General features: G+C 37.7%; 1 protein-coding gene across 1 annotated transcript in view; it reads right to left on the bottom strand.

The window, feature by feature from the left end:
* Positions 1-22,020, bottom strand: part of ZFHX4 (zinc finger homeobox 4) — a 126,312-nt gene that overhangs the window by 5,270 nt on the left and 99,022 nt on the right. Inside the window, exons 4-8 of the mRNA XM_053992745.1 lie at positions 20,216-20,332; positions 13,829-13,962; positions 13,472-13,672; positions 10,981-11,098; positions 4,797-10,193 (exon numbers count right to left, since the gene is read on the bottom strand). Of these exons, the coding sequence (XP_053848720.1) occupies positions 4,797-10,193; positions 10,981-11,098; positions 13,472-13,672; positions 13,829-13,962; positions 20,216-20,332 (5,967 nt within the window). The remainder of the gene's footprint in view (positions 1-4,796; positions 10,194-10,980; positions 11,099-13,471; positions 13,673-13,828; positions 13,963-20,215; positions 20,333-22,020) is intronic.

Genomic DNA, 22,020 nt, shown 5'->3' with positions numbered 1-22,020 from the left:
TGGCACAGGGTAGGAAAGGCAACTGACTGTAAGAGGCTGTACATTACACCCATTGTCGTTTTCTCAGGCAAGTCAGTTTGCTAGAGAAAAGAGCACACAAAGTGCGTCATGCACACAGAACTGTAAAAGTGAAGTTATGTCAGGAACAGTCTACTAGTGCACGGATAAGAGAACAATAAATGCAGGCTCTGTAATGGAGGCTAGATAGGTATTAGCCACAAGGAAGCACTAATGGAGTGAACAAGAATAATGTTTAAATCATCAGTATCCAGGTGCTTAGCGTTACTTAAGAATCAAGCAATTAGGATTCAAAAAGAATAATTATCAGATTTAACAAAGAGGCCATTTAATGTTTGTCACTGTGTCATTAGTCCTATTTAAACACTAAGGAGTTAAAATGCATTGTGAGCACGAATTAGATAGTACAGTGAAACAAGTCACAACAGCTATAATTAAAAAGTGGGTAATTGCTAGAGTTAGTGCACAATAACATTGAAGATGCTATTACTTGCTCCTATGCTTCCAACGGGAAGTAACAGGCAATTGTGTGTGGAGCCTGCTGAAAATATATGAAATGATAAATACTGTAGATGGAAAACACATGCATGATACAGTTAATGTGAACTGTTGCCTCAGCTTGGTCATGGTTATTTGGGCTTGCCACCTACTTAGGATTTTTTCCAATTTCATTTTATTCTCAACTTCTTCAACTCTTGTACAATTTGATGTCTTCAGTCTAATCACAGTGAGGATGACTAGAACAGGCAAGATCTACTACATTTTCCAGATATTCTTTGCAATTTAGTTGAAATACACATAATTCAGTGAAATATGCAGACAGATTGCTTTAGAACAGTGCAATCCACTTGTTTTATTGGAAGGTAAATGTGGAATGAGGGTTTCCAAAACTAAATTTAAAAACCTGATGAAGCTAATACTTGATTTACAGACATGAGACATACAGAGTAGAAAATGTACTAATCATGAACAAACATTCAAATCCTGCTAATTATTTTAAAGTGACTATCAAAGAGGAGAGACTTCTCTTTCACTTGGAGGAATTAGAGGGCTAAAAATATAAAAATGAAACTGCTACCAATGGGCCAAAAGCAAACAGAGAACAGAATTCAATGCACTAACGAAAGCCATTGCTGCTGAATCAAATTTCTCTCTTGATAAGATTTCAAAACCCACTAAGTACATATTACCCAGTGATGTGTGCATTCTTGGAAAAAGCTGCTGTGCATCTTCAAGGCAGCCCAGGCTTAAGTGATGTGAAAAGAACCTATGGTAATGATGATGACATTAAAAGGTTCATAGAACCAGTATCAATAGCTAGAAGCAAGATGAAGCACTAGCTTTCTGCAAGGGATCATAGGCAAAACACAAAGCTAAGGAAAAAGAGAATGTGAATTTTAAGAACAGTTGAAAACAGCAGGTGAACTCTTCTATCTACAGTCACCTAGAAAATAAGAAGAAGCTTGAAGAACAAAGATGAGCTGGAACTAAAATTCTGTATGAATTAGAATTCTACCAAGTAACTCCTTATTAGGAATTATGCTGAGCAAACACTGCAGTAATTTTCAGACCTTGCTCAGCATTTGATACCCATAAGATGGTAAAATTACATTATTTAGAAAAATGTATCCCACAGGTGAGGGGATTGTGACATATAATCTCAGAACCACACAATAATTCTGACATTAAAACCTACTTGTTGAAGAACAAAATAACAGAATTTAAAGTTAATATATCCTTTTATTCAGAAATGAAGCTAACTTATTTTGCAAAATTTAATAATCACAAATAATAATCTAGTTTAAGCACCATATAAAGAAGATAAAATGAACTGTAGTTTGAATAATTCCATCTTTTGTGAATTAGCATTATTTTCATAGGTTCCATTTCAAATCTTTTGTAAAAGCAAATACTGCATTTAAAAAAGCATAGTATTTTGCAAAATTTGGCTGGGTTTTCTGCATTTTGGAAATCCATAAAAAATACTGGATGGTCAAACATGAAAGTGAAATCCCTTATAAACTTGTATTAACCAGTGAAACTAATCAGTGCTACTTCTCTGCCTAGAATGAGGAAAGCGAATCACAAAGGAGAATTTTATGTTTACAATTAGGTTTCAATAGTTCCCTGTCTGAGTAAACACATTCTTTCAAATTTAGGATCTTACTAATGTTAACATTGTCCCTCAAACAAAAATGTAGGACAAGAATGGATGGGCTTTGCTACAGGAAAAACAGTTATCAACCCTGTAAGCATCAGTAAAAACAAGTAAATACTTCAATATAAGGGATCCCAGTGAGGCTTCTTCTTAAGTGCATTTTTGGGTTTGGGTCCTAGAGAGAAGAAATTACACACTTGCAGAGGAATTCACAAGAAGCAGACTTGAACTGAATGGGAGCTTCAGCAAATCCTTCATGAAAAGAATGATGCAGAGCAATTGTCCTGCTCGCTGAAAATATACATGCTGCAAGAAGAACTGTAGCCAAGGAAAAGCTTGCTTGGAAGCTTGTTTCCAAAAAGATACTTAAATGATTCTTAACATCAAATATGAATGTGAGCTATCAGACAGAGCATGGTAGAGAAGAAAATAGAAATCAGTTAATTAGGTGCAGAAAATACTAGTGTTGAACATATACTGGAGCACATCTAAGTACATTACTGTTTTTCTAAGATGAATGATTAAAATAATCTCTCTCTTTTTTTTTTTTTTTCCTTTCCACTTGCTATCACTGCTCCATTATGTATCATTAGGGAATGGAGATTTATGTATGCAAGTATTTTCCAGGCAACAAAAGGGGGATGTAGGGGCTGTTTAGCATATGGCAGAAGAGGAAGTTAACAACAACATTCTAGTAGCTGGTTTACACAGTGGGCTTTGCCCACAATGGGCTAATTAACCTTAAGAAAATGAAAGATGAAAGAGGGTAAAAATCCATTTCAATTGGCAGTGCACTATGCATGATATCAAAGAAGAGGTGTTTGGTGGAAATTAGAAAATCTGAAAATGGAATTGTTATGGAACAGTTGGCCTCTAATAATGCCTTTTGTATTATTAACAGGACAATTTACAGACTTTGAGGCTACACTGGTACCAGTGAGTTAAAGAGTATCAGGGAACATTTCCCAGAAACTGAGTGAAAACCTTCTTTAAATTTAAACAGAAAGAACAGTTGTGGACACTGTTTTGGGCTAGGCCAACTAGCCTTCTCCTAAACAACTCCTGAACACAGCTTAGAGGGTGGGTCTGTGGGTCCAAGACCATTCCCCAGACACACTTTGCATGGGAACTTCCGAGTATTGGACTAAAAGAATATATACCCAAGCAAATTTCTTTGAGCAATATAGACAAATCCTGAGTTTTCTGAAGCCCTTTTTACCTGAAGGTCAACCTAGCCAAAGCTATTTAACAAAGTTATATAGAGAAACCATGTCTATAATTTTAATGAACAACAACCAGCCATTTTAGGACCAGAACGCTGTATACCATTAAGAAGGAAATACAGAAACTTTATATTTCCTTTATATGCAATCTCTGTGCCAATAACTGTTTGACAAAAGCCAGAGGGCACTCAGCCAGAGACTCCATTGTAGAAGGAAAGCCTCTCTGATCCAATGAAGAGAAAAACAAGATGCTTTGACCACCACTTAGGGAAACAACAACATGATCATCATTAATCAAAGTAGACCTGGGTAGTAGAGAAGACATTGCTACAGTCTCAGTAAGTCTAATAACACTGGTGATTAAGACTTTATTTTACTTGCCAAAGTGTGTTGCTTTCTAAAGCAAAGTTTAGAGATCAATAGCGAGTGGGATTACTGGATAAAATGATGTGAGGGGTCTTAACTAGCTTCCTGACTCTTCTGTGCACATATTTGATATGAATATGCAAAACGAGAAGATGACTGTGTGAGCTTCAGTCTGCAAGGCTGCAGTCAAGTGAATCTGGAGTGCAAAACTGGAGCCTACTTCAAGAAACACATTAGGTTCATTCTTTGAGGACTAAAAAAATCTGGCTGCAGAAAACTTGGCTCCTTAATATCAGTGAAACTTATTGCAAGAGGGAATGCTTTCCAAGATGAGCAAAACCCAGAGTCACATGAGAGTCAAAACTATCAGTAAAACAAGTTAGGTGTTCTGTTAAAAGTGCAAGCCTAAAGGAAGAGGTACATGTCTGTAATGACTAAACTGGAATTTGGGTCACTATTGAAACTGCCTTTACAAATCACCTTCAACAAACCCATTTTTATTTTAGCAGGCAGTTATTCAGAAATATAATAGAGGGTCCTGGGCAGCATTTATGTTAAATATTTATTCTGTATTAAACAACAGGTTGGAGTGATCTAAGGGGTGAACCAATTTCCTGATGAACTGACAATGTGAGAGTCTATTTTGTGCTTAATGATATATTACATTAAATATTTGCATACAAAAAATTACATACAGAATTCTAACCCATTTTTTGACTAAAGGAGTACCATCAAAACAAACAAATAAGTATAAGCATTATATATTTTTATTGCTTTTGTTAGAAAAACCCAGTATTGGCCAAAACCATTTCTTTCTTTTTTTTTTTTTTTTGAAGTCAGATGTATCATCCAGGCTACAGAATCATTGGAGAAATGCACTCAGTATACCTCATAGGAGTACTTATTAGCTATTCACACAAGTCTAACAAGCATGATATGAATGCATAATATTCTTTGTCTTAGAAGGGGATGGTGACTGTGCAAGATGACCAGATTAATAAAATGAGAAAATCATCCCCTTATAGACTTACTGTTTGAACTTTGTGGAAATCCAGGTAAGGAGGATGGACCATTCATTCCAGGCAGAAGAACAGGAGGAAGGCCAGGGAGTCCTGGATAAGCTGCTGGCAAACTGATACCATGAAGAGAACTGCTGTCCATTATGCCTGGCTGCTGTACTGCTAATCCTAGCACATCAGTAGCCTTCTTTATGCGATCCAATTCTTGCTGTGCCATCAGCTGTCTAACCGTTGTAGGAGCTAAATAATCTTTCTCCCGGTCTAGCTGACTTCCCACAGTTTCTCTTACTTTTGTAATATGTTGTTTGGAAAAGATATGATCTCTTATGGACAAACGTGCAGAATATTTCACGCCACATAGAGAACATTCTGGCTTTGTCCCATCAGGTCCAGTCTGATTTATCATGAATGGCTTCCCTATGTTAATTTTGAATTTCTTTTCTTTAGCCCGGGCATTCTGAAACCAAACCTGAACCACACGTTTGGGCAGACCAATTTCATTCCCTAGCATTTCACATTCCTGCATGGTTGGAGTCCGGTAGTCACTAAAGCAAGCCTTGAGAACTTTAAGCTGAAGGTTACTCATTTGTGTTCGGAAACGTTTGTGGCCTGGCCGATCACTGTTTTTTGATTTAAAGGGATTGCTAGCTCCAAATGGGTTAGGAGAACTTGGATCAGCTATGCTTGAAGTTTCACTGCGGTCAGCATTATCATCAGGGTCATCAGTAATGTAGAAACTTTGGTCATGGTCGCCATCTTTTTCACTGAAGTGTATTGAAGGGCTTGTTAGGGAAAAGATAAATTTATCATCAGTATTCTCATTTGTAGGTGTAGTTGCTGCTTTTGGTAGTGTGTCATTCACAAGCGGTTTTGGTTCTTTGGGGGGTGATGCAGGTTTTGCATCCCCTGAACTGCCAGTTGTGCTTTCCATTTCATTGTTCCCCTCATCCCCTGTTGTGGCATCACTAATTGCTGTATTAATTGATGAAGTTTCATCAAAGTCAGTCTTGTTTTGATCATATCCAGAGTCAGCAGGAGGGGCATTCAAATTTTCTATATCCTCGCTAGACTCTGCTTTAAAAGAAGAAGGACTTAAAAGGTTCTTCGGTGACATTTCTGCAGTTTTGCTAACAGGGGTAGATACAGTGGAGGCTAATTCATTTTCACTTGATAATTCAGTTTTTGCTAATGACAGTGATGGGTAATCAAAAAATATGTACTTTTGTGGACTTTCTCCTCCATCTTCATTTGATATCAAAGGACTTGGAGGCAAACTATAGCCGGCCTGTTTTCCTTCATTCCAATGTCGAGAGCGGATGTGACTTTCTAAAGCAGATTTTGCTTTAAACAGAGCTCGACAAAAAGGACATCTTTTATGTGACTGGGCTGGACCAACTGCACGGAATTGTCCCTTTCTTTCCCGGGCTCTTGTGTTCTGAAACCAGACTTGTACGACTCTCTTTTTCAGTCCCACTTCACGTGCAATATGATCTAGCATCTTTCTGGTGGGATTGGAATCTAGCAGATACTTTTCGTAGAGTATTTCCAGCTGCTCTGGAGTAATTGTAGTTCTTAAACGCTTATCACGATGTTGATCTTCTCCACTGTTTCCTCCCTCCTTCTCACTACAGTTATTGTCTTCTTTATCATCTAGTTTCCGTTTCAGGGAACCAGAAACTGTAGCAGGGTGTGCTGTATGTGATGAGCCAGTTTGCGGTGGCATCTGAGCAAGAGAACTGTTAAGTAACTGTCCAGTCATCAAAGGATTATTTGGGTCAAATATCATGTAGGGCATATCCATTGGTCTTTCTAAAAACTGTGAATGAAGAAACTGGTTTTGAGCTGCTAGGAAATGCATGTGCTGGTGCTCTTGCCAAAGTTCTAGAGTTGGAAAGGCAACTGTACACTGATCACACTGATACTGTAATAACTGAGGAGGTAGACTGTTCTGTAGAGAAGTCATTGAAATTGGCAAAGGACTGGAAGGAACAGGTGTGTTTTGTGATGCAGAAGGAGGTCTCCCTACAATCTGGGATTGCTTTTGTTGCGGTGGTTGAGAAGCTGAAGGCTGAGGGTCAGAAGATGTTACTGGAGTAGACTGTACTGGTTTGGTGCTTTGGGAAGTTGTATCTGTTTGCTTAGAGGTGGTTTCGTTTTGTTTTGGTTTTTCTGTGGACTCTGGTTTAGGAGAAGCCTTCTCAGGTTCTGGTTTGGGTGATGGAATCAAAGGAGTACTAGAACCAGAGCCAGAGCTGGCTGCTGTGACTGTCAAGGTTTTTGATGAGTCATTTTGGCCAGAAACTGTACAGTTCTTATACACTGTTTGATCAGAGGCATCCATAGAGTCTTCAGTTTGGCTTTCATCTTGAGCATCATCATCTTCGTCTTTATAACACTGCTTTTTCTGATGAGTAATTAAATCAAATATCCTGGGGAAAACCACACTGCACTTTTTGCACTGATACTGCATGTTACTGGTTCGGATGTAACGCTCATTCGTCAGTTCCCTTTTCTCATTGTCTTTAGTTTCAGCTTGATTCTCGTAACTTTTGCGAGCTTTTTGTCGTGCATTTTGGAACCATACGACAATAACTCGAGTAGGTAGGTTAAGTACAGTTGAAAGCTGTTCGATTTCATCATCCTTTGGATAAGCATTTGTATCAAAGAAGTCTTGGAGGACACGAAGCTGGTAGTCAGTAAACCGAGTCCTGGATGACCTCTTGCTGAAAGATGCATCAGACTTGTAGGGTTCTACAGCTGAAGGTTGAGGATCTATTCTGATATCTTCCAATACTGTTATAGGAGGATTGCTGAAATTATATGGTGAATCCTTATTTCTCTGTCGTTCTTTAAACAGCGTATTTCGAAACCAGTGCTTGATAACCTTCTGTGAAAGACCAGATTTCTCAGCCATTTCTTGGATCTGCTCTTCACTTGGAGAATTGTTAATATCAAAATAAGCCCGCAAGATTTTTAACTGGTCATCTGTGATTCTTGTACGTGGACGCTTGAACTGAGAGTGCCGCAGGAAATTGGGATCTAATCCCAGCTGCTGCTGGCAAAGCTGGGTAAGATCGGCAGATAAAGTATCCATTGGTGGCAGCTGGAGGGCAAGCTGAGGAGGCAGTGCAGGGTGTTGCACTGGCTGCATCATAATTGGAGGGAAAAGTGGGAGATCAAGCGAAACTGGAAGCTGGACTTGAGGTGGGGCTGATGGTGGTGGTGGTGGAGGAGGTGGAGGTGGTGGTGGAGGCGGTGGTGGTGGAGGTGTAGGTGGTGGGGCCTGCAAAGGTGTGGGAGCTGTGTTTTGAATTTTTCCAGCTCCAGCTGAAGAAGGCTGAGAAGGAGTTGGAGGAGGAGGAGGAGGAGGTGGTGGCGGAGGTGGTGGTGGAGGCGGTGGTGTTTCTGGAGAAGATGGAGAAATTGGATAAAGTTTGTCATATGCCTCCCTGTACTGTCGGGCAAATTTTTCTAATGCTCCATATGGAAAAAAATGTCCATGCACATGTTCTTGATGACTCTTCAAAATAAGAATGTTGGAAAAAAGCTTACTGCAGGTTCCACACTCCAGTTTGTCTGTGTTTTCACCATCCCCAGTCTTGCTTTTTTTCTGCACTTTTTGTCTGTTCTCATTGTATTGGATAACTAACTCAAACCCAAAGTTCTCTAGCAAAGCCTTAGCTGCATTCCCCCTTGCTCCAGAAGCTATTCTCGGTGGTGGGATGGCTGGTTCTGAGGATTTTGGCTTCTTCATATCTTTGTTTTCTTTTAGTCCTTCATTCTCATTAGTAAATTCTTGCTTTGGCTTCTCGTGTTTTTCAGAAACTTCTTCTGACTCCTTATATGATGGCATATCCTTTATCAGCTGGCAGTCTGTACTTACTAAGGTATTTTGCTCTGCTTTCATCAGCTTACTACTTTGCTGCTGCTGCTTTTGGGACTGAAGTTGGGGTTGGGTGGACTGATACTGTTGTGCCTGTTGCTGCAGTATCTGTAGCTGGGTTTGGCCAACATGGTGCTGAGTTTGTATCTGCTGCTTCAAATCTTCAAGCAGTGATCCTGTCATACCAGCCATCCCAGGCATACCAAATGTGGCAGAACCAGGCAAACCCAGATCTGGGCTTAAGCTAAATTCTGTCCCAGGTATATAGAATGGGAAAAGGAACTGAGGCTGTTGAAATTGGAGCAGTGCTTCTGGCGTCATTGGAAAGTGAGGCAAAAAAGCTGGATTTAGAAACTGCGGTTGAAAGAACGCAGCTTGTTGTTGCAGTTCGTGCTGTAGTTGCATTTGAAGTTGTGCTGGTGACTGGGGTGGGTGATGTGTAGGTTGAGCAGAAATTAATTCAGAAGCTTGCTTTTTATTTAATTCTTTGGCATCTAAATGTGTTTCTTTGCTGTTAACTGCTGGTAAGCTCACAGATTCTAGCATTCCTTGGCTGGGGCTATTCACATTCCCTGCTACACTATTACCACTACTTATATTACCACTTGGTTCTAGTTTTGCAGCCCTTGCCTTTGTCTGATGAAGCACAGATCTCATATGGATTTCCAATGTAGAACTTTGGCTATATGCAACATTACAAATGCTGCACTTGTAGGGTTTGTTGTCAGTGCTGCTGTTGGTTTCTTGAGGGACAGGACTTGATGCTTCCTGCAAAACCTTTTTGAGTTTATGCAGATGGGACACTGAGTTATAGTGGACCAAGAGAATGTTCTTTTGGGTGAAAGACTCTTTACACACTGTACACTTGTATGGGCGAGATGGATCTAGAAATTTTTCCATAGTAAAATTTGGCCCTTTTCTAAAAGGTAAGGTCCGCTTTGGTTCTGAGCCCATATCATCTGGAATAGAGCTACTATCACTTCCTACAGGACTTGCTTTACCTTCCTGGTCCATCTCATAATCTCTTTCTATTTCCTGTTCTAGTGCATGATCATCTTGTGCCATACTTTCATTTTCTCCCCACAGTTCACCATTGACAGGTAAAGATGCACACAGCTGCTGAAGTTCAGCTTCATTGAGTTCAGGGTGGCCTGCTTCCAAGTGTTTTTTTAAAGCCTGGAATGTACGGAAGCTACGTTGGCAAAGGCTACACATAGTAGCCGCCCGAATAGCGTGGTACTGGGAATGTATCTGAAGCTTCTGCATAGTCTTGAAAGCCAAGCTACAATGGTTACAGCGGTACTTATAGACATGGCGGTCAGAAACAGACAGCTGTTGCTTCTTCTGCTGCTCATTTAGCTGGTCTGTCATAGAGTCAGTGGTCTTTATATCTTTACTGCTGCTCTTATTCCAATCTGGTGTTTCAGCAGATTCCTTAGGTGGCTTCTGTTCCTCAGTCTTAATTTCCATTCCAGTTTTTGATTCATCGATCCCAGGGGTACTTTTCTCATCCACAGGACTTTCACCTAGTTAGAGAAAGTGAAGTGTCTTTTACACAACTAGTATTCATTTTAATTTATTTTTTCATCAGAAATCAAGAAAGGCACCTAGTATGCCATGTGTCAGCTTAGCAAAATGTAGCAACCTGTCCTTGTCCCAGAAAATAAAGTGGGCAGGACAAACAGGAGTTTAAAAAAAGGAATAAAACCCATATGCAATGATCAGATTGGCAGTGGCATCTGGCTGAGCAGTGGCATTGAGTAGTTGATTGGTACAATGGGAACACCAAACAAGAAAAGGAAATAAAGAATAAAGAATAGGAAAGAGGGAAAGAGTACTAAAATGGGGACAACAGGTAGGACAGATGATTAGAAAGAGAATGATAGTGGTCAGAGAAGAGAGGAAGCAGCCTGCTGTGACAACTAGAAAAATTTCCCAGTGCATAATACAGTAAGTGTCCAGGATCAGAAACCTGATGGAAATGAAGACAAAATCACTTACCTAACATTCCCGATCGATGGTGAAAGTGCCACTGTCTTTCGGGACTGAGTCTTATTTGCTGGTTAAACAAGGACGATCTTGCCCTCAAAGTGGCAAGGCACTGCTGTTTGATTTTACCTCCACCAAAAGCAAGGACTCTGGCATACATGTGCTTTCTACTAGCTCAGCCAAATTCAGACCCCTTGCTACATTTTTTTTATCTCTGTGGCTATAAGCAAGCCAGAAAAAGATTCCCTTTACTAAGTTACAAGTAGTTTTATTTCTAAATTGCCCATACCTAGCTTTTACATGTCTGGGCTTTTTCTTGCATACCTGGATATTTCCCAGATCCCTCAGCTGTAATGGTTGCAGGTGTGTCACGTTCAGATTTCTCTGAAGCAGCTGCTGGCAACAGCATACTATTGGGCATCATGACATCTGGTACAGGAACCTTTGAAAACCAAGAATATAGTATTATTACAGAAAAAGTCCCACTATTTAATAATATACAACAGTTTGAAATTATAATTCAAAAGATCCACCATATCTGGATGACTGTCAGAATCAAGATCTTGATTCAGTCCTTGATTATGGTTTCTGACAGATCATAATCCAGAGCATCTTGGTGGAGAATCAACTCAAAATAATCCACAACAAGGAGATGATATAGAACTACATGCACTCAATATTTCATTGGTCTCAGTATCACCACAAAGAAGGTTTTGCTGACTTTGCCAGGGTCATTGGATTTATCAGAGGAATTCTCCTAGGATACCCTCCAAAGACAGAGATCTTGTTGAGATATGGTCACCAGTCAGTCTTAGTCACTGAGGGCATTCCCACTTTTCTTCACCTGTATTTTTTTTACACAAATGGTGGACATTCCGTGATCTTTGAAAGGAAATGATGTTTATTTCAATAGGGAAGTAACAATTTATTTCTATTTAAAGTTAGATTTTTTCCTCTTTCTTGACTTCAATTTCTTATGTATCATCAACAGATTGCTTTATCTGTTGAGTTACCTATTTCAAATTATAGACAGAAATCTATGAAGGATGTACTTTTAATCTGGTAGTATTCAGTTTCGCTAAGTTGATATGAATATCAACTTGCTCAACATTTCATGTTTTTATTTTACTTTGATCTTTAAAACAAATTCATATCAGAAATGTAGGACTGTCCTATTAAGACTTAGCAAGTTTAAGTTCAGGCTCCTGCACTGCCAGATTCGGCCTAAAGAATCTTGGCTAAATCAGTACAGACTGTGCTGCAGCTCCTCATCTTTAACAAACGGATAGGACTTCCTTCATACAGAGCTAAAAAGATTATCCATAGAAGAGATTTTTGAGCTGTAAATAAATAATGAAAGCTACATTCATTATGAGCTATGAGTAGAAATATCTTTTGTTCCTCTAACATTGGATAAGAATTGCATAAGAATTACATATATATACCTATATATATATATATATATATACACACAAATTGCCTCTTGGAAAATTATTCTAGACATTTTAAAAAAACCCACCTGGGTTTAGTACATTTGTGATTTAAGTACAGCATTAATAGGATCCTCTTATAGGACTAATGATTTTGAGTTTACTTGGTAGGGAAGGTCTTTTAAAAAAAATATGTAGAGAACAGTAAATGAGCCAGAGGAAAAAAAATTTCCTATAAATAGTATTTACATTTTTGTCAGACGGTTCAGTTATGGGCAGAGCATTTTAGTGTTAGCAATGATGACAATTTCAATTATGAAGATTATGTTTTACAATTTTTTCTCTGGGAAACACTGGGTTTTTTTCTCCTCTCAGAAACATTGGGACAACTCCCCAGCACGTGATGAGGAAAGACATCAAAGTTGCTTCATAATCAGCATAGAGGGAATCAGGAAGAACTTGAGAAGAAAGCTCAATATGGAGGGGCAGATTTTTTCCATATTTTTCCATTTTCCTAAAAGGGTCTGTGAAAGTTGAATTTCTACTGCATTTTCCTTCCAGTGGGCCAAAATTACACAGTCTCTCAGAGCTATAATTAGTAGAAAACCAAGAAAAGAGAAGAAGTTCCCCAAGTGTGTATTTGCTCCTCAGCTCTAAGCACAAGGAACTCTAGACCTTCAGTCAAGAGGTCTCAGTTCTTTCTAATATTTTTACCACTTTAGTTGGGAATGAGGTGGTGGATTTACAACCACATCTATATAAATGAAGGAGTCATCTATGGATACAGAATTAAGTACTTAAGGATTTGGATCATTGAGATTTCCAAGTACATTTCCATCTAAGAAGACAAGACAACCAGAGCCAGTTTGTCTTAGGAGGTCTGTGTTCTAACTGAATTTATGCTGTAATAACAAATAAGTACTTGATTGTGTTTTTACTGACGTTGTTTTGAATGGATGTTTGAACTGCTGTTTTACAGTGAATTTCATGTAATGTAATGTACAGTAGAGGTATGCATAGGAATCCTTCTACGTTTGGGAACTACATTCTTCAGGGAGTTCCTATTACTTTACAAACAGAAGTCACAATACCTCTGAGACCTGGATATTATTAGACCAAATTTTCAGCTATGCACTTAGAGATATGGACTGGCCTAACTTTCCAAGGTAAATGTCAGTAAGGAATCAAAGGCTTTTTGCATCTGTGAAATCCACCTTCAGCCATTTTCCCAAGGGACAGCAGTCACTGGATGAGCTGACAAGAGAACCTGAGTCCTGACCCACTCCTCTCCTCAGGCTTCCTGAACACTATGTCACAATAAATACATTGCCCACAAGGCCCAAGTATGTTTGTGTAGCATGTGCATCAGTATTTGGAGCACTTACTGTCATGAGCAGTTTCTCCACACAGTCAGGGGACACACTGTGCAGATGAGTCAAATGAAGCTGGAGATGCATTTTGTTGCTGAGGACATCTTGGCAGAGGGGGCAGCAGATAACAGGTTGCATTGAATGCTGTGACAGGACATGCATCTGGATACGATTTGGGTCCCTACCATTGTAGTTACAATAAGGACATTGATAGAACTGAAAAAAAATCAAGTTAAGATGCAGGCTATTAGTCAATGTGCTTTTTATAACTTGCTGATATAGCTATTTTAACAGCATATCATCTCTGTTTCATTCTTGAGTTATTTGAAAAAGAGTTCTAGAATGCAATTAAATTGTTACATTTCCTTTTACCTGCTCATGACAAAATTTATTGTCCTCTGGAGGCTTTGATTTTTTAGCTGCACCATCCTCTTCTTTTGCCAGAAGAAGCTGTTGTGCCCCTACCACAGTGTTCGCTTTTGGTTCCTTCTCTGGTGTGACTATTCCTGTTTTGAAAACATAATTTTTGAGAACATGTTTTAAACTTAAAAATATCCTGGTTTACAAAGAGGCTCTGACTTCAAAGGCCTGTATTGTCTTTGAGGGTCTTTTTTGTTTGCTTGCTTGTTTTTTAAACACTGAGAAAAAATAAAGACGAATAAAACAAGTCTGGTAAGCACAAAGGTGAAAATACACTTTTATTCTTGATACTCTATAAATATATTTAAAAATGGACTCTTCTCTACTGTTTAGATAACCCTAGGTTGCCTTTAAAGATTAATCAATAATGTTCTTTCTTTAGCAGCTCAGTATGAATTTGTCTATTACATTAAAACAAATCAGCTTTTGCTTAAAAAGCCTGTTTTCCAAATAATTAATTTGCTGCTGTTTAATTACCCTCTCTCTTTTCTAAACTGTCTGAGCAATATGATTATTGTGCTGTTTTGATAACTCCTGCCTGGTTACTATTCTGAAGCTAAATATAGCAAGGATTTAAAAGAAATGCTGTGGAGAATAGGATTTCAGAGCTAACTTAATATTAATTATATACAAAGATCAGTCATTTGGGATTGCTTCAGATGTTTACACTGTGAATTTTTATAGTCTGGCATTTGTGATCAAAACCAGAATATAATTGTTTACTATAGACAGTTGTACTATTAAGTATTAAATACTATATTTAATATTATGCCTGAGCTAGCTGTGTAATGTGGCCCAGTCTTGCACACATCAAAGAAAAGAGTGCAATTCTAATTTCCCAGTCCATCAGAAAATTCTTTCCAGCGTCAATTTGCCAGATAATCTCTTCTGCTAGGCTGGATATTACAAGAGCATTGGGTAGGCATGTCACATACATCTCACGACAAACACAAAACCTCATTTACCAACCATTCCAATCTCATCATAGTGCGGCATCATCTGACCTTTTTTCTGCTGTTTATTATGAGTATTTCTAATTTTAACTTTCAATTTTCACCATCTTCCAGTCAATTTGCAACTAAATTATTTCCAGGGTGAGGACACTATCACTGGACACTGGGTGCAAATACATCTTGAAATGCAATGAAGCTAAACCATTGATTGCTATCAGACCCAACGTAAATATATAGTCCAGGGGTAATCTGATTGTATGCTGTGCATGAAGATTTATCTTGATTTTTTTCAATCCACATAAGGTTCGTATAAATGAACAAATTGCACCTCATTGCACAATAACCTAGGATTAATTTAAAAATAAGGTCATGGACATTTTGGCAACAAAGTAAACAAGAACAAAGAAAACATAAACTCAAGAACTTTTTGTCATTATTTTCATACAGACTTTGTGCATTATTTGATCTTACAAAGACAACATTAAAGAGAAGCAAAATAAGAGAACAGATTTCAAGGTAAACACCAAATCCTCATGGTAAAATAATAATTAATTGAAAACTGAATCATACAGGGACATTTTCTGAAGGGCACTTAAAAAAAAACAAAAGCAAGTCTAAAACATATTTTATGACTTACACCTTAATGGTGATTTCCCCACACATTGACTTTCATTCCTAAGTTGTTAATTATTTCTTTTGATGTAATTTAGGCCAGTAATTTTTACATGCTCTAGCTCAAATTAAAGCTTATTCCTGCCGTATCTCCCTATTTATCTATTCATCAATTCATCATCATATGTTTATCATATGAACAAGTCCCTTTTTTCATCATATATATTCAATTCATCATCATTTGTTTATCATCTGAACAAGTCCCTTTTTGGAGCCCCCTGATGTTTTGCACTCTCAGGAACAGATCTCGAAGGCCTCTTTTAAACTGCTCAGTCACTGTTGGGCCAACAACCCAAAGGACTACCTATGCTTAAAAGTAAAATTTAAGTAATGGAATCACATAAGGCACCATTTTATTACTCTTTTTGCTTTATGACTATTAATAGAGTACTCCCTGGCCTATCTGTATTTACATATTATTTAAGTATCTTAACTATGAGAATTATGGGAAGTAAGAAAGTGACATACTATATCAGGAGAGAAAGGTTGTTTCTTGGGTTTTAGAAAAACAGATTCAAATTATTAACCTCTTTTCATTTCCAACTGCCAAAAACATCTCTACTGTTTCTAACTTTACTATATGCCACTTTTAAAATATCCTTTTTAAAGACAAATGGGCCAGAATCTCAGTTGATGTAAATGGACATTGTTATACTGGAAGCTGAATTTAAAAAACAAAATTAAAAAATTCTGCCTTCTCTTCCCCCCATCTGACTAGATTGTTCTCAAATGGTTGTTATACAAATTACAAACCAAGTTCTCCTTCAAAATTTACTTGTGAAAATGCATCTAACTGTGTTTTGGCAGTGATATTTAGCTGCTAGTGAAATTTATCTTGAAGTGCACTCTGTGTGCGCCTGGGCACACACAAGGTTAATATTACACATCATCTTCCACCACAGGATGGAATAACTTAATTACTTCAAAGGGCCTATAATAATCATGAAACACATAGTTCTTGTTTCTATAAAAACAAGGGGGGGTTTTTTGGTTAAATTTCTTTTGCGGTTAATATAATAAAAGAGTGGAGTTATAAAACACTGTGCTGGGGTCAATAAATGCATAACAAAGCACAGCTTTTTACAATGTTTACTATGATATTTATATAAACTGTCAAAGTTTACAGAGGCTTTGTTGTTTTTGTTGTCGTTTGGCCCTGGATTCATTCAACCTCAAGCACTGTTACTTCTTATTATGACTGAAGTTGCATCTGGCCAATAGTAATGTAACTGAGTCTGGGACTTATGGTGAGCTTTAAAGAAAACAAAAAGGGTGGTTGGTTTTGCCCTCTGGCATAGGGGAGTCACTTGCCCCTGCACATGGAGAAGACCCAAGCCACAATGAACATGGCAAAAGGAGAGTTCCACTTTTTATCCAATGGTCCAGCTACTACCACTCAGTTCCTTGTCTCTCTATATCAACACTCTGATTTCCATGTTCAATTTGCTGTTTTAGGGAGCTTTGGTAGAAAAGCTGCAAACACCTATGGTCTAGAAATGGTATCAAAGGAGAAGGGAAAGAGAAGAGAAAATCTTATGGTCTTGAGCATACTGTGTGCACTCTTTTCATAGCTACATGTTCCACTGCCATGCCATTCTTAACAGGCAGTTATAGGAAAAGACTAAATCCAGTTGTTATTCATGTTTTAAATACTAACTTTTTATTCTTGAGCCACATTATTTGTAGATTTTTTTTTTTTTTGCAATTGTGAAAAATATCGGAAATTCATTTTAAAATATAAAATATGCATCTTATTTTAGATGAATAATGCAATTTCAATACATTTAGCTCAAAAAGTAAGTTTAATTACAAATAAGTGCCATGAAATAGACTAGGCAATGATTGCCTGTCAGTAACAGAATTCTTTAACTTGTGTAGGATTGCTAATATAAAAATGACACAATTCACTGCAATTCATATGTCATCACCTATGTAATATATTTTGAAGCCTCAAAATAAAAATAAAAATGTTTGTGTGACTAATAAAAAAGTTAATAAAGTACATATACTAGTGAGAAAAAAAATTCTGGAAAAGCCATGATAAAACCACTATTTTCTTGTTTATAAATCTTTGTATTTGATAAAGATTGCATAATTTAAGACTTCTGACACATCAGATGATGTTATTCAGACTCAAAATAATTCTAAAATTATAATTACTGGTAGAGTATTCTTTCTAATTAGAGTAGAATGAAAGGATAATTTTCATTGCAATAATGAAGGTTAATTTCCATCCTTCCTCATGTTTACTACCTTATTAAAAAGTGCTCCCCTTAGCCATGGCAGAGACATATTACATTTTCAATGCAAATGTATTAATCTGGATAAATTCCATATTAATTCTTGCACTGCATAGAGCTGTAATTTGGATTATAATTAATCTAAAGTGGCACTAGATTTAAATGACAATATAAATGAGGCATTAGTAGGCTTTTCTATTCTGAATGAATATTCAACAAATATAACTTGCATATTGCCAAGTCGCATTTTGAAAGCTCTTCTCCTTGAGATAAGGTAAGCAACGCAGCACAACAGCTTACACAAACACACTGTTACTAAATACATGTTAATCCTTTCTTGTCTAATAGATTCTATGCTAAAGAAGGGTCACACCACTTTCCTGTCTAACTTGTTAGTATTGTGATTAATTTATTGGTTTTCCTGAGATTTCTTTGGCAAGACTTGCAACACTCAATTCATGAGAAAGCTCAAATTAACATTCAATTATACAGAAGCAGTTATGCAGTCATTAGAAATACTTGTCAGCTGAGTGAAAATTAAGATGATGGTCGGAATGTTACATATGTAGAATTAATTTAGATTAGGAAAACAAAAGTTTCTAAAAGATTCAGGATTTTACAGTACAAACTATTTCCTGCAAAGCACAGAGGCAATCATGTATTTCAGCCCTTGTTTTTATATGAATCTTACTGCAAAGTTATTTGTGTAATTGCTGGCACGGGAATGCAGAACAATTATGCTGTTTTTTTTATAGTGCACCCAGTAGGCATCTGGATATAGGTTTGTCCTAATTAAACTTGGCCCTTATGAGTGGCTAATCCTGCTGGAATTTTGAGAATTCCCCTTCAGTATTTTTTTCCTAGATTCCATTTTCTTCTTTTTTCTATTTTTTTTTTTTTTTTTTGGCTGGAGCTTTAATACCATGTTCTTTCCTAAACAACTATAAATGGACTAGCCTAAGAAAAAGAGAGGGCTGCTAAATTTCCTGACGTGGTACATATTGTCCCCTATATGAAGCGTATGGTAGGAAATGCAGGCTGCAAGTGGCTGTCACCCTTCTCCTGGGGAGTGTCCAGGCCAGCCCCTGAGGAGACTGCATAGAAGGACTTGTGTCAGCCTGGGAGCACGGCTTTACTGCACGGCAGACGGTTTTGACCAAGTCAGAGAGCCAGCCAAGGGGAATATATATTTTAAACCACAACACAGCTTCATGCTCAACATCATCCTTGTCATCATCGGCCTTCCCTCAGTCTCTTGATCTCAAAAATAAACTGTCTGAAGAGCGGTCGAGGTTGTAAACTGTGATGGGTACTGACCTTAGCCCGTCAACAAGCAAACTTAAAGGAAGCTTTAATCTTTAAGTCAGTCTTCTGAACTGACTTGTCATAGAAAGGGCCATCTATAATTTTTTTTGAAATAAATTAAAAAATGCTTACTATTTAAAGAGCAAATTGCAATATGGGTGAATTTGGGTGTAAAGGAACTCAGATGTAAAATGCTATTTTTTCCACAACTATATGTCTTTATGGATAACACAACCTCCTTTGTATGCTGCTGTCATCAGCATACAAGGAAAAGATATATGACTACCTGAAACTAATAGGCTTCAACCTGTTTCAGCACTTCTTCTGCTTCAGTGAATCCAACATAATGTAACTAGGTATAGCGTGCAGCAAAAGTAGCCAATGTAATATTCATTGTGACCATAGATTTCCATCTCATACATAAAAAGCATGGGTGAAGTCACATATTTGCCAAATCAAACACAGAAAAAGCCTTGGGTATCTACACCAGATGCTGGCCCTAGGTTTGTTTGTGCACAAGTAAATGTCATGACATAGAGGTTTTGTTTTCAAAGACAGTAGCTTTCATTACTGGCCTTTGTCTATTCCAGGAGATCAAAATTACCCAACCCATAATCCGTTTTCAATGATATTTCCTCTTTCTTAGGCTGAATCATCTGTAAAGTTTTTCACTGGGTTTTGTGTATTTTTTTGTAAATGCCTCAAATAAATGCCCAGGAAGAGGCCAGATTCTTGGGAATGACTAATCTGTGAGCAGGAGCAAAAAATAATAACAAAAATACCCCACATTCTTTGGGTTAAAAGAGGGGTAAAACCTGATTGAAGAAAAAATTCAAGTGGTACCTAATCCTATGCTTATGAAAAATTAATATGCCATCAGAGGAATCACAAGTACAGCAAAGATTAATGAAAGGCGCTTAAAAAATTACAAGCACACAAACTGATTTGATTAAAAAATAATCTCACTGGTCGTCCTGTAATATTCTTCAACTTATCCGCATCTATCCTGTCAGATGGTTATGATTAAAAATAGGTCAATGGGAGGCTACTGATAGAAATCACATGCAAAATGCACATGCAATGAATAGTAGTGGGAATGTCCAGACAGTTTAAATGAAAGAGCATTTCATAAGTTAAAAAAGGGGGAAAACAAAATTCTAGCATCTTACCAGAGTCTTTACTAGATTTTTTGCCTTCACTATTGTCTCTCTCACTTGAGTCTTTATCATCAGCCACAGCCACTGATGTACTTTTAGCAGACCCTTCTGTGTCTTCACCTTGTTCTTCTGTGGACAAACACAGAAAAGATCTCAGGAAAGGAACTCAGTGACCAGTTAACAGCAGTTAAAAAATATGTCCTGTAATAAGAACAGCACTAACAGAAGGTGGCAAAATAGGGGCCAAGAAAGGTTGGGGGGAAGAAAAGGGAAAGAACAGTGCTTTAAAGAGGTTGGATATTAATTCTAAATAATTTGCAGTATTTCAAAATATGACTGTGTCTTTACAAGAGTACCTGCTTTCCCCCAGTGTGACAGATTTAAAGCCTGTCATTTCATATTCTTTGGCTAGAAATGATTTGTGTTAAAATACATGTACATGCATGCACACACACACATACACCCCCCACAGGCTGGAACAAAAGCAAGCACATGTAAAAATGCATCTTGGAGCCAAAAAAAAAAAAAAAAAGGAGATCTCAAATATAAATCCTATTAGTGCAGCAGTATCCCGCTAATTGCAGTAAGTAAGTATTAGGTATTAGGTACTGTATTAAATATAAACCTCTGGCTTTGCGGGAGAAGTCTCAAATTTTGTCTCCAGGGGGAGCCATTCAGGATAAATGATGCAACTTGGTGTACGGCTTCTGAGGAAGCAGCATTACCCACACCTCACTTACGTGTTCACACCAGCTAGATTACTTGGAAATCTTCACAGTAACTCAAGCCCATTTAATTATTCGGTAAATCTTAGCTATGCTGCTACTGGTGGATTAATCTGTTTATGCAGTTAGCTTCTATGCTGGGGCTGTGTAGCACTAATCCGTGAAAGGCCCACTGTTCCTTTTCATCCTGTGATCATTTGTCTCTCACTGTGCTGATGTCACATTTTAATGAATTTTTAGCAATCTGAGTAATGCCAGATAACCAGACTTGCAACTCCCTACAGCCCAGCATGCTGTTTTCATTGCAGCACACACACACATACAAAAATAAAAATCATATTTCCCTGTTCAGGTAGGAATTATATAAATTAGGAGGTGAATGTAAAATGGGATTCGAAGCACCAGGCCGCTCGATTTCATAAAATCTTTAATGACCATATAAATTAACCCTGGAAAGGCAAAAGGTCACAGACACACATTTGCATACACTCTTCTATTCACTTTTGATAAGCAGAGCTTTTATGCAGGGAACATGATACAATTAACCCTTCAGGAACCATACAAAATGCAGCTACCGACATTTTAAGTGTCAAGCATTAACTGAAAATTACACACTGCATAAAATTTTCATTGTAAATGCTATAGTGATTGAAAGGGGAAATAGTGGCCCTCTTCGCACCCCATGTTTTATTAATAACATTCTGACAGCCGAATGAAATATCCTCTGTCATATGTAGCAGCTGAGCACAAAAAAATTGCTGCCTATTGCCTTATTGCCAGCCATACATTGAAACCCTATGCCTAGGCAAACAGCCCCTCAGATCGATGTGGCAAACCTATCCGATTCTCAACTCTCTGCAAAACCTTTTGTAAATTGCAAGAGAAAAACACAGCTGCAGTTTTGGAAACCAGCCTTCTCCCCCCACCAAAAAAAAAAAAAAAATCCTGACCACAGATCAATGTGTTTTGCATTGACATGGAAATACAATAGGTAAGGACTAAGCATGTGTGTCCACTTTCTGGAACAATGCAGGGAGAAAGATGGTCCCTTCTTTTAAAAATAATTGCATATTAAAAAAAAAAAAAATTCCA

Source organism: Vidua macroura, chromosome 1 (genome assembly GCF_024509145.1).
Source record: "Vidua macroura isolate BioBank_ID:100142 chromosome 1, ASM2450914v1, whole genome shotgun sequence".
NCBI lineage: Eukaryota > Metazoa > Chordata > Aves > Passeriformes > Viduidae > Vidua > Vidua macroura.
This window is presented reverse-complemented; position numbering and strand designations above follow the sequence as displayed.